Raw genomic sequence first — 13,143 nt, 5'->3', positions numbered from 1 at the left:
AATAAAAAAAATATTAAAATACATATATTTAATGGCTAAAAAGAGTTCAGATTTTAAGCAAATATAGTTGTTCTAATGTTATAGAATTTTTTGTTGTAATTGTCCGCAAATGTGTTTTTCACATATAATTGTAAACTTTTATTGTAAGTAAAACAGTAACCATACAATCTGAATACAAATGTACACAATTTATATAATGTACTATACAACATTTATTATCCAGTTTAAACCCAGAAACCTAAGGAAAGTTTAGAATGATAACTGTTGTGACATATCCCTAATGCCTGGAGCTTTCTGAGATTTTTAAAATTTATCTAAAACCAAAACATTTTTAGTTTGGGATAAACTAAAAATAAATTGTGATCTTGATTTTTTTTATTTTTCTGTCTGAGTCACCACTGCAAAAATGTTCCTTTACCTTCTGTATCGCAAACACAGCAGGAAGTGAGAGGCAATCTTTCTAAAAGTGAGGGTAAAATCCCTCTAAGATAGTTGTCCTCATGAGAGCCTCTGGTAACAACTATAAGATTTTGGGTTTCCCCATCACTGTTTATTATCATTAATTATCCTATTCTATGTAAAACTACATAGGGGTAATTGGACGTGAGTGAGGCACCCATCCGCACAGCCTCACGTCCTCCAGGGAAGCCCTTGACATATCATGCTATGCGGGCGGGGGCCTGGGGGAGGAGCTACCTTTAGGATGCGATCGTCCAGATCGCATAGGACAATACGTTATGGCATTGCCGTATGCGGCCGCTGCCATAACGTATTATGCGATCCGATCGGCAATTTTCTGCGGGCTCAAGGGGCAGATGCTTCGGGCCCCCACAACCTTTATTGGGCCCGGGGCAAGTGCCCTCTTTGCCCTGCGTTAAAGACGGTCCTGGGTAAGTCTTTATAAACACTAAAATAAGGATATTTGTTAACTGACCACTGGAGAAACTCCTGTATTAAAATCTTTCTTTCAATCTCCGTGCTTAAAATTACTCTGTTCCTATTGGCCAATAACTATGATCGGCTGCTTCCTTGGCCAAAAGGAATGTGTGTGGGGATGGAAGGGAGTGGACAAGCTCAAATGCTAAAAGGAACTGCCAGAGCTTTACATAGTTACATTGTCAGTCAGGTTGAAAAAAGACACATGTCCATTGAGTTCAACCTATAGAGATTTTTTAAAAAAAAAGAAAAGCCTAAACGGAACGCTATGCCCATAGTTGCCTATTGTTGATCCTGAGGAAGGCAAAAAAAACCCTATAAAGCATGGTTCAATTTGCTCCAACAGGGGGAAAAAATTCCTTCCTGACCCCATAAGGCAATCGCATATTCCCTGGATTAACAATCCCTGGTGCTTAATATACCTATAAGAACCTAATATCCAGCAATATTCTGTGCATTTAGGAATACATCTAAACTACATACAGCTTTGGCATTTCAGAACATCTGGCATTTGGCCATAGAAGATGTGAATAAAAGCTACTTTAGATACAGTATGTCCACCTCAAGATGCTTGTGCTTTATACCCATTAACAGAGTCACTTTAAAGACTGTCAACATAAGATATACATTCTCCAATAAGATTAGCCGCACGAAAACCAGCTTAAGTGTAATCCAAAATGTATTGAAGTAAATCCAAAAGCAAAATCCAAAATGAAATCCAAAGTACGATATGCAACATTTTCACCACCATGAGTCTCTCCCACACCAACGTCACTCACACTTTTCACCACCTGGGATTAATCATAGATCTCTTCATTGAGACCAAAGCCAAAAGACTTGTAATAAGCTAGTGGGAGACTACAACTACTTGTAGTTTACCACTAGCTTATTACAAGTTTTTTGGCTTTGGTCTCAATAAAGAGATTGAAGAGAAGAACCATTTAATGATTGTTCAAGAGTGTTGGAATCATGATAATAATTACTGCACCGGTGGAACAGGACGGTGTTTCACACACATATATTGTGCACGTAAAAGAAAGGGCTTCACCTCTATGATTAAGCCCAGGTGGTGAAACATGTGAAAGGCGCTGGTGTAGGAGAGACTCATGGTGGTGTACATGTTGCATATCGTACTTTGGATTTCATTTTGGATTTTTGCTTTTGGATATACTTCAGTAAATTTTGGATTTCACATACACTGGTTTTCGTGCGGCTGATCTTTTGGAGATTGATTTGAGCAGTGAGGAGCACACTGCAGCCTGCACCCAGTGTATGTTTTAACTGCTGCCGGAGATAGAATCGGAGCGGTGAGTTCACAGAGTTCTTTGAATAAGATATGCGTTCCCACTAATTATTAAAACAGAACTACTTGAAGCAACGATATACTAATTACAATGATGCAGATGTGAACTAGAGAGTGATCCTCTGAATCTGTAAGTAAGACCGTGGTATTAATATGTAACAGCAAGGATGTAGAAATGTGAAATGACAAAAAAAAAATTGCAGTAACCCTAATTGTGTACTTAATGAAAATGAAAATATAGATCATTCATTTGCAGGGCTGAGAGAAGCGTTAAACTAGCATACAGGCCCTGAGAACTCAACCAGAACATGTGCAATAATTCATTCTTTTCCATCACGACCAGAGAGAAGAAATCCCGCCTGTCTGCAGATGAAGAGGCGCTAATTATTATTACCGCCTTAAAGGAAGCTAATCTGCCCAAATTTTTGGCTGAAGATGTTCCACTCTTTGAAAGCATCATGGCTGACCTGTTTCCAGGAGTTGTTTTTGAAAAAGCCAATACTAAGAGATTAGAGGTAATGGACTGAGCCATTTGTTTTAGATAATCAAGTCTCTCTCTCTTGCAATCCTTTCATATACAGAACTGCAGGTAAATGTCAAAAACACGCACCTGCTTATAACCAGTTTACAGAGCCAGTCGCCCCACAACAAAACTTTCAGCACATTTGTTCTGTAAAAATAGACACAAAAATTAGATTTCTTAGAATTATTTTCTTTTCAGGTTGAATGTAAGTAATTTGTTACTGCATTTTGGCCTCTAGATGGAGCTGAGGAGCATAGGAAATAAGTATTTAAAGAAGAAGTATTGAGAGAATAAAATGTACCCTTCCCAATACTGCAGGTGTCACATGCCCTCTTTATAGATCGAGAGCTGAGCAGTCAGCGATTCATGACTGTCAGTCACCACTCCCTGCAGGGATTACCCCCTCTCTGTTCCTCCAGCGCTCATTGGAAGGACAGGCAGGAGAGGGGGGGGGCATAGCTGGCTCTGGCTCTAGAGAGGCAGAGCCAGCTGTCAATCAGGCAACGGGGCGGATCCCAATAATATTGTCGGGATCATTCCTGGCTGCAGCGCGGCCTTTGGGCCACAGGAGTACATTAGTAAATGTACTCCTTTGACCTAAAAAAAGGTTTGGCTTTAGTTCTCTTTTAATAAATAAAAGTATTTATTTCCTATGTTCCATGGCTCTGTCTAGTGGCCAAAATGCAGTAGTACATTGAATACATTCGATGTGAAAAGAAAGAATATCTAAGAACGTTCTTTTTTCTATCTATTCACACAGAACATTCTGGAATATTCATAGGGCAAATGGCTCTGCAAATTGGTTATCACTAGACCCTTTAAACATTTGTGAAGACCAGCTGAACTGTCAGTTTAAATCAGCTAAATACATTCCTTGTACATCAAAGGAAAAGCGGATTCATACCTTACAGTTCATTTTCTTTCTAAATTAGCCATAGGATAAATAGAACAGTCTGTCCCCTGCCAGCATGCTGCAGAAAAGGGCCTTGGTTCTCAGTGTGGAAGCAGTGGTCTCTCTGCCGAGGTCTGACATGCTTCGTGCTAACTCAGGGCTCTACTGGTCAGCCTATGTGCATGGCTCAGATTGTTGACCTTCCGCATCCCAGTCAGAGCATGGCTGTGCAGAAGATTACAAGAAAATGACAAACACGTTCAAGTATTTGCAAAAGTTGCATTTACAACTTAAAGTTACCTTACTGAAAAGAGTATTTCACTTTGCCAATTTAGAAAAAGTGGCAGGGTCTCTTTGAAGCCCCACCCCATATCACTTAGGAGGCTAGGTTCACACCTGCACTACACCCTACACCGCACGACACCCGGGACGTGTGTCACGGAATCGTTCGGTCCTGTTCAATGCAGTCAGCGATTGCCGCACGGTTTCAATGGGGTGACATCCGCGCGGCAATCGCAGAAAAAAGGTACAAGTACCTTCTTTTTGCAATACACAATGCGCAGCTGTTTTAGCCGCGTGTTCGGAAGCGCGGGCGGAAGCTCGGCGGGAAACCGAGCAATCTGCCCCCGCGACTGGGGTGCCATTAGAAAATAAGGGCAACCACAGCGCAATCGGTTCACACCTTGGCGACTCCTGACCATGCGGCAATCCGTGCAGAATCGTGCATGATTGCTGCGCGGTGAGGTGTAGCCTTGGTGTGAACCTAGCCGTAAAGTCATTTTGTTGGCATTGATATGGGAAAGTGTTCCTTTATAAGCAATCTGTTACAAAATAAAGAACAATCTTTTTTATCTGTTATTTATAGTTCTTTTTTAAATTTTATTTTGCATCTGTTTTATTTATTTATTCCACCTGTGAGGGATTCAGCACGTTTAAACCTGATTTTACAGCAATTATTTGTGTCTGATTGTTTAAGCAGTTTTGCCTTTTTCCCTCTAATTGGTTCCCCTGCCTCATTAACAGACGATAGCTGAACCTGGCACTATGGGCTAAGCATTTATTAAAAATAATTTTCTGTGGCGTTTCTGCAGCGTGAAGCACTGTGTCTGTGTTTTTTCTTTTGTTTTGTTTTAGAAAGCAATATCTTTGGCAACAAATGAATTAGGCTTACAGCCCTGGGAAAGTCAGACAGAGAAGGTCATCCAGTTCTATAATCAGATTCTGGTGAGTGTCTTTGCTTGGCGGAGATTCGTATCATAACAATTTATTAAATTGTAGTTCAGTACAATGCAAAAATCCAAGGAGTTGAATGATTATAACATGTTGAATGTCCCCACTGGTGGTTGGTTGCTAGAACCACGCAGCACAGTGATGTTCTGCCTCCCTAGTCCCTGCCCTTCCCAGAATTAAACTGTTCATATATGCCTGCTGCCCCCTTCAGTCAGCTGCCCATCCCGGCCAAGTAAACTACTGTCTGCAAGGGGCACATAAGGGGAAACTCTGGGGAGTCTGATGTAAGGGGAGACTCTGGGCATTGAGTCCCCAGCATCCCCCTTAAATCACAGTCCTTCATTACATCAGAGTCCCCCATTACATCAGAGTCCCCTCTTACATCTGAGTCCTTAGAACTCTGAAGTAAAAGGGGGTCTCTGGGGACACTGATATAAGGAGGGACTCTGGAGACTCTGATGTCCCCCCTTACAACAGGGTCCCCAGTGTCCCCTCTTACATCAGTGTCTGATGTAAGGTCGGTCTCTGATGCAAGGGGGAACTCTGTCACCCCTTACATCAGAGTCCCCCCTTACAGAGTCTGATGTAAGGGGGGACTTTGTTGTAAGGGGGGACTCTGAAGACTCTGATGAAAGGGGGAACTATAGTGGGAAGACCAATTATGTGTTTTGGGGGTGGGATATAGTGGGAAGACCAGTGCGTGTGCTGGGGGTAGGATCTTATGGGTGGGACATGTGTCACTTTTAATACTATACAATATATAGAAATATAGGTCATTTCAATTCAGTTTAGGTATCATGGATTACAGTGTGTTTGTTGTGTGTCTTTTAGGCTCGTCATGGCGTCATGCTGGTGGGTCCTACTGGGGGAGGAAAGACAACTGTACGAAGAATTTTGGAAAAAGCATTGGGACATTTACCATCAAAAGGAGGACATTCTCCAGCAGTAATTACTTTATATGTGTCTGATTTTACAAAATATGTCACTATATAGAGGGGAAATGCAACATTTTCTGGCTTCGTCGAACTTTATTCTATTGCCACAGCTGGATAAATTTCTCTCAACATATCTTGTGCCATTGTCCATTTTGAAACCTTATTGAATGAAGCCCTATGGGGTCACTCACCATACTGTAATAGTTGGTGATGTCTATTTTAAAGTACAACTTCGGCCCAAATTTTGTATTAGTTTTGGACAGAATGGGGAAAGGGTTAAAACTTTTCCCCTCACTTTTTGACAGGCCACAGGGATTGGAAGTAAGGCAAACTTTCCCCGATGGGAGTCACAAACAGCAAAAACATGACAAAATATTTAATATTATTATTATTACGATTTAAAACTTAAAAAAAAACATTAACAGGGTTATTCTCAAAAGGGTGAAGAGTTTGGAGAAGACAGGAGAAGTGAACAATCTAGGCCAAAATAGCTGATTTGGAAAAATTCTCCAATTCAACTAACTCTCCAGTTCAGCTACTTTGGCCTAGATGGTTCACTTCTCCTGCCTTCTCCAAACTCTTCACCCTTTTGTGAATAACCCTGTTAGCTGCAGTTGGACTTTAAAGTGTATGTACAGTCAAAAGCTGTTTGTGTGGTTTTGGATAGAGGAATGGTTAAAACTAAACTCTGGCCTTACTTTACATCTTGCACAGCTGTACAGGGTCTTCTTCTTGACTGAAATTGCTTTCTCTGATTTTACTGCACACTGTAAGCTTCTTGCAATGTACATTAGATCAGATAGAGCCGGCCTCATTTCCTGGCTGGAGGACGTCTAGCATCAGCTGTGTGCTGCTTTTACTTTTACTGTCCAGTCACAGTCTGGGGGAGGAACAAGACCTATAACTGTTACTTAACTGCAGCAGAGGAAAATCAGCTCTCTTTCACTGATAGACAAGGCTGTGATGTTTGACAGAGTTGTGTAAATCTCAGGACTGGGTGGACAGAAATATAGTTCCTTTGGCAGGTAAAACAACTCCTTTTATATGTATTTCATCTGTGTATTTTAGGGAAAGGGTAAGGTGGTCTCTTTCATCATCAACCCCAAATGTGTGACCCTTGGAGAACTCTACGGAGAAATCAACCCCAATACCATGGACTGGTCCGACGGGCTGCTGGCTCATGCTCTACGCACCTTTACGCAGCAGTCTTCTAAAGAGGGAGGGGCTAATGCTGCTGATTCCAATGTAAGTATGATATTGTAACCCTGTAATCATCACCGTTCCATATAGAGACTGTGTTCCAGTTATTGACATTCTAAGGTAGTGCAGTGGTTAGCATTATTACTTCAGGGAAGGTTTTAGTGAGATGCCCCATAGATCACTTAAGTCTACATGAAATCATATATATATTTATATAAAATAACAAGGATTGTCAACGTACAATTGTGGGTTCTTTTGACCCAGAATTCCATTATACATTACATTGTTATTGACACTGAATTATCTCAGGAGGGCTGTTGTAGAGGTGTCATAGACCTAAGTGCATTGCTGCCTGAGACAGGAGACTATTTATACATGTGCCGATTTCTCAGTTGACATTCTGGAATCTATGTCTTCTCTTTTCCTGACAGTAGAGGGTGTATAAAAAAAATGTACAGACCTATTCATCCTGCTAAACTCCATGTACATTCCTTCTGTGCAAATAGGGGCAAGAATGAATGTTATTAGTATATTTTCTTTAAATTCGAATGTAATATCAGAAAAATACTACAATATGGACACTAGATGGAGCTGAGATCACAGGAAATAAGTATGTTAACCCTTGCCAGAAACCCACTTTCCTTGTAACTTCCTGTGCACTGAACTGATATCTCAACAATGTTATCAGCTTTCCAAGTTCTTTTTTATTTAGAACTACAGAACACCTGTAATGGATGTGGGGAAGTTATGTAGCCCAAACACACTTCCTGTCCTTGAGCAATAAAACTGCTGCTCAATAGATAATAAAGTAGGTTTTGTCACCCTGGTACAGAAAGTGTTACTGGAAGGATTGCTAGGTGCTGCAATATATTACATTTTTGTTCAGGTATGCGTTCAGTAATCAGTGCGCCTACACATTTTGGCAAGCAAAGCACAGAGAATGTAGGGGGCGCTTTTCTTTCCTGCTATTAATTCTTCACACCAATTAATATTGTGTATGTGCATTATTATTTGTGAAAAGGAAATACAGTAGATAAAACATTATCATCTTAATGCTAGCGTGTTTATTGTTACTCTATAACAGAATGATGACAAGGAGAAAAACGTAGATGGTGTGCCCAGGTTTGTAAATATCAACACAGCTGAAGGTCATTCAGATGATTCAACGCCACAATCTATAGGTGAGTATACTCTTAGAGCTAGGGATGTTCAGATACCAGTGCCGATACAAGTGCCGATACTTGGCATTTTCATGAGAACTACCAGGAAATCATTAGTCTGTATTATTTTAGAAAAACTGTCACATGACAATAAACAAAAATGTATCAGATCCAGATTAAATGTAACAAATCCCAGGAGCTCCGTGTGCTCCTTACAAATGACAGCTGCCTCCTAACTTTTGAATTTTTCCCTAATCTAGTCTTGGAGCTGGAAAAGTATCTGTACTTGTACTTGTACCGAGTACGGTACTTGGTATCTGAAAATCCCTACTTAGAGCCCTTTTACACTCTTGCATATGCAAAAAATATTATTTTACTCCTATTACTGCAGGTGCTTTTGTGCATTTTATAACTGGGTTTCTGATTCTGTTTTTGTGAACTTTATATGTGTTTTTTTGGTCATTTTAAAATGCAATGTAGGAGATTTTGCATGGCGCAGGTGCACTGAAAATGCACAAAACTGTGGAATACATGTGTTTTTGTTCCTTTACCGCTTGTTTCAATGGGCTTTTTTTAATGCACAAAAATGCAGCATGTCTTAGATTTCAAAATGCTATCTGACACATCATTTTGTCCACTTAGATTTAAGGCTCAGTAATGTATAAAATCCTTTTTCTATCGTTTTTGAATGATTTAGAGATTCAGTACCATATCCCCTCACTTGGTTCCCCCTGATACAAAACCCTGCTTTAGGGTTAAAACTAGTTATAATTGTTGCGTCAAACAAAAATGTTTTTGGCTTGACATGCACTTTAACTGCATGAAAACGCATGCAGTTAGTAGAAATTCTGTACAACAGCTTAAAGCTGGCCATGCACCTATAGATTATCTGCAGATTTTCTATGGTCAGATGGAAAAAGTGCAACAGATTCCTCTCAAAATACCTGAACACTCTGATTGGATGCAGGCATTGTTTAGGTGTTTTGAGAGCCTAGTGAGACCCGCATGGAGCACTGGTGAGACCAGATAACCTTGGCCTACTCACAACTAGCTACGTAAGCAGAAGGGGTTAAAAGGCTAGAGGTGACCAGGTCACTACAGGGGACAGCAAGGCCCAACTGGGTTGGGAATGGTGGGAAGAATCTACCTCACACTGAAGACAATAGGGTACAACCATGCTATTCTCCAGCTGATGACACAGTCACCATTTCTCAGCACATTAACCCTTTCCGCAGAGGCCAATGGAATAGGAGCATAATGGCAACAGTAAACAATACCAAAGTGTAGAAGCTCCCAAGCTCAATGTGGCAAACTAATAAGTGCCAAAAGTGACTAGGCACACTAAAGTCAGTGTTACGGCTCTGCTCATTAGAGAAAAGACATTCATCCCACGAGGACACTAGCAAAAAAATTAAAGGGAGTGGGAGGGGTTAAACAGCACGGGCCATAGCTTTTTGTTTGACAGTGTCTAATTCCTCCTGAAGATGGCAGTATAACCAATTCACATGAGAATACCTAATGATCCTGTGTGCATTAATGAAAGGTGAAGAAATATTTGTATACAATTAAATGTGCACTGTATACCTCAGAATAATCCAAGGATTGGGTATATGACGCAACAATTATAACTAGTTTTAACCCTAAAGCAGGGTTTTGTATCAGGGGGAACCAAGTGAGGGGATATGGTACTGAATCTCTAAATCATTCAAAAACAATAGAAAAAGGATTTTATACATTACTGAGCCTTAAATCTAAGTGGACAAAATGATGTGTCAGATAGCATGCAAGTAACATTGTCAGCAATTGGACGCACTAGGTCGTAGCTAGCTTTCACACTTGTGATTTTACATTTTTACACAAATTAATATAATAAAACCCTTATCATTTTCTTTCAGCTGTTCTGTTTGTAGCTATCCATATGTAGAGTAAAACCTAGCTGACATGTTTTAAAGTCATGGTGGTACCTCATAGGACTAGTGATGATGGGGATTGCGACAGTTAGACAAATAGGCTATGGGGACATATTAGACAATCCATTAGGGATCTTTAATCAGCGCTGGGACAAAGTCCTATAGCACCAAGGCAAAAAGGCCAAAGAGCGCCCCTCCATGAGCTGTGAACTACTTCAGCAGCATCAGAGGGCACCACCCTCATGCTCACGCATCCAAGGCAGCTGCTTCTTATCATCATAAAACAGTTAACAATCCCTATTCTAAACTTTCTTTCAATCTGGGAGCATCAAAAAATGAACAATGTACCTCAATGCATGAGACATACAGCAATGGCTAACCAGTGTACATGAGCTGACGTGAATTAAAACACATAAATGGCGTGAATAGGTTTTTAAAACAATATTTCTTCTTTTCCTGTAACTAAAACACACGATTTTAAACTGTATGTCCAACTCTCACAGAAAGAGAAGGTCAATCTCTCTAATGGAGCCTCAAATAGCAGTGGAAACTGGGCAAGTGTTCTAACTCTTTCTTAGCCCGTCGAAAGCTAGAAAAATGTTGCATGTGGGTTTCACCAGGGCTGTGCGAGCAGCAGGGTCTTACCACGGCTGTGCAGGCGGCGGGAAGGGGGAGCAAGAGATGTGCGGCCAGACCGGTGGTGTAAACAGCCGCCGTGAGGTCCCCAGCAGGCTGCCGTGAGGTTCCCAGCAAGCGCAGGACCTTACAGCAGCCAAAGCTATTTAAAAATGTAAAGGGTCGTATCGGCACTTAGTATTGGGGCATTTTCACCAGTACGAGTACTCATGAAAATGACCAGTGTCGGTACCGATACTAGTATCAGTGCATCCCTAGTTTTATCCAGGGAGGAGTTCTCTGCAAACATGCAGAATTTTCTCAGCCAAGTTGCCAATAGGATTTCTGATTAAGAGCACAGTGGTTGCAAGCATGCTTCCACACCTTCCCAGACCAGACTCAGTTTCTGGCATACATGCAGCTGTAGAAAATACCTTATGCTGCAGAAGTTCTCTCTAAATTGGGAACTTGGTGGACAACTTTGTTCCTTAGCTCCTAATCTCAAAGAGATCATTTCAGGTCTTATGGATGTGGCATGAGTCACATTCAAAATGGAACACCTAGAGACTTTAACTAGTGCTGGTAACAGTGTGGCCCCTCCTAGAGGCTCTCCTCCCAAATGATTTACTGATCAATATCCTTTTGATTGGAGTTTTATTAAGAAGTGGTCTTTACCCATTGTAGATCCGGCCATATCTTTTCTTAATAAAACACTGACTGTGCAGTACAGACTGACCAGTATTTAGGGATACCACTGACATGCATTACAAAAATTATTTCTAAATTATTGTTTTCACTTGCAGGTCCTGCCATGCCACCTGCGATGGAGATTATGTCCGTCTGTCAGACCTTAGCAAAATGAACTTAGGTTATGGCTAATGATCCAGCTACAGTGTTAACTGAACATTTAATTATTAAATGCTTGGAGCTTTTGCCCTCAGCTCTACACTACTGTGTGGACAGTTTGGCTTACGTTATCCGTCTCATTTCCCGAAAGAGTTTCCTGTCAGTTAACATGCAGAAAACTTTCTGGCTGAAGTGTTGGTCTGTGGAACAGCAATGCAGAAACCGCTTGCTGCGCATGCCTTTAGATGTTTTTTTAGAGGTTCGCTGGATAATTTAATTATCGGTGGTATCATTTACCAGAGCAGAAGAAACATCAACCCCAAACTGCTAGATCTTCTGCTGCCTCTAAAGCCAAAAAGAGTTTATTTTGTTTCTACAAGGCTTCTCACACTCGCATAAGAGAGGGGTCCAGTACCACCGCAATCCCTGCACCCCCAAAACGCCTACAAGCCTGTAGAGAAATCCCCTTCAACATGAAGGGATGTCCTCACTTATCAAAGTGAGGGGACATCTATTTGCCTTTGTTGACACCTGGTCAAAAACAATCTCTGATGCCTGGGTAGGAGATGTGGTGTGCAGGAGCTGCAAGCTAGAGTTCAGCTATCTGCCCCTACCTCGATTCATGTCATCCAACCTGCCTGTGTTTCCACTCAGGCTAGCAGACCTCCATGCTGCTACTGCGGATGAAGGGTTTTATGCCAACCTTTTCACTGATCCAAAACATAAAGGAGGCGTCAAGGCTACTTTAATTTTATTGTAGGCACGCAACACTATCAGTGTGTAGCCCTACCCTTTGGCCTATCATCTGCACCATTTGTGTTCACCAAGTTTCTAGCCACTCTCCTGGCCTTACTATGATCACTGGTTATCCCCATTGTGGGATACCTAGAGAATCTCCTATTAGGGGAATAGTCAGTTTAAACTCTGACTGTCAGCAGTCCAGACATTACAAATGTTTGGTTAAATCTTGTACCTCCAGAATCAGTGTTCATAACTTGGAGTATCTAGGTGTTATTCTAGACTCAGCTCAGGTTTTTTTTTTCTCCCAAAAAAAAAACTTTTGTTACTCCATTACCAGACTTTGACTCTACAGTCCAGGAGCCGACCAAATGTGCGATTCTGCATGATAGTTCTTGGATTGATGATAGCCTCCTTTGAGGCAGTCTCAGGGTATCTCTTATGTGGTTCCTCCTGTACATCTTCATAGGATCTAAATATGTTTCTGCTGGCTCTTTAAACACTGTTTCTTTTTATCTATTATGGATATTCCCTTGTATACTCACTAATAAGGTTGTGTTCCTTGGCGCGTTTAACTCTGCTAGACATTTGTCTGAGTTGGCAGCCTTAATCTGTAAAGAACCCTTTCCAGTCTTACACAAGGGTAAATTAGTATTAAGGCCTATAGCCTCCTTTCTTCCTAATGTAGATTCAGTCTCTCAACCAAGACGTTGTTCTTGCATCTCTCTGTCCAACTAGAGTACATCAGAAGGAAATTTCCCTTCACTAACTTGATGCAGTTCGTGCTGTGCAAGTTTACCTCTCAGTCACTGCTTCCATTACAAAAACTGACTCTCTATTTCATTTCTTATGTTC

The 13,143-nt window shown here is 41.1% G+C and overlaps 1 protein-coding gene across 1 annotated transcript in view; it reads left to right on the top strand.

The window, feature by feature from the left end:
- Positions 1-13,143, top strand: part of DNAH14 (dynein axonemal heavy chain 14) — a 188,228-nt gene that overhangs the window by 86,674 nt on the left and 88,411 nt on the right. Inside the window, 4 exon segments of the mRNA XM_018556494.1 lie at positions 2,583-2,754; positions 4,789-4,878; positions 5,716-5,844; positions 6,888-7,033. Of these exon segments, the coding sequence (XP_018411996.1) occupies positions 2,583-2,754; positions 4,789-4,878; positions 5,716-5,844; positions 6,888-7,033 (537 nt within the window).

The sequence above is a fragment of the Nanorana parkeri genome, unplaced genomic scaffold (genome assembly GCF_000935625.1).
Source record: "Nanorana parkeri isolate BGI_ZX_2015 unplaced genomic scaffold, ASM93562v1 scaffold240, whole genome shotgun sequence".
Lineage (NCBI taxonomy): Eukaryota > Metazoa > Chordata > Amphibia > Anura > Dicroglossidae > Nanorana > Nanorana parkeri.
This window is presented reverse-complemented; position numbering and strand designations above follow the sequence as displayed.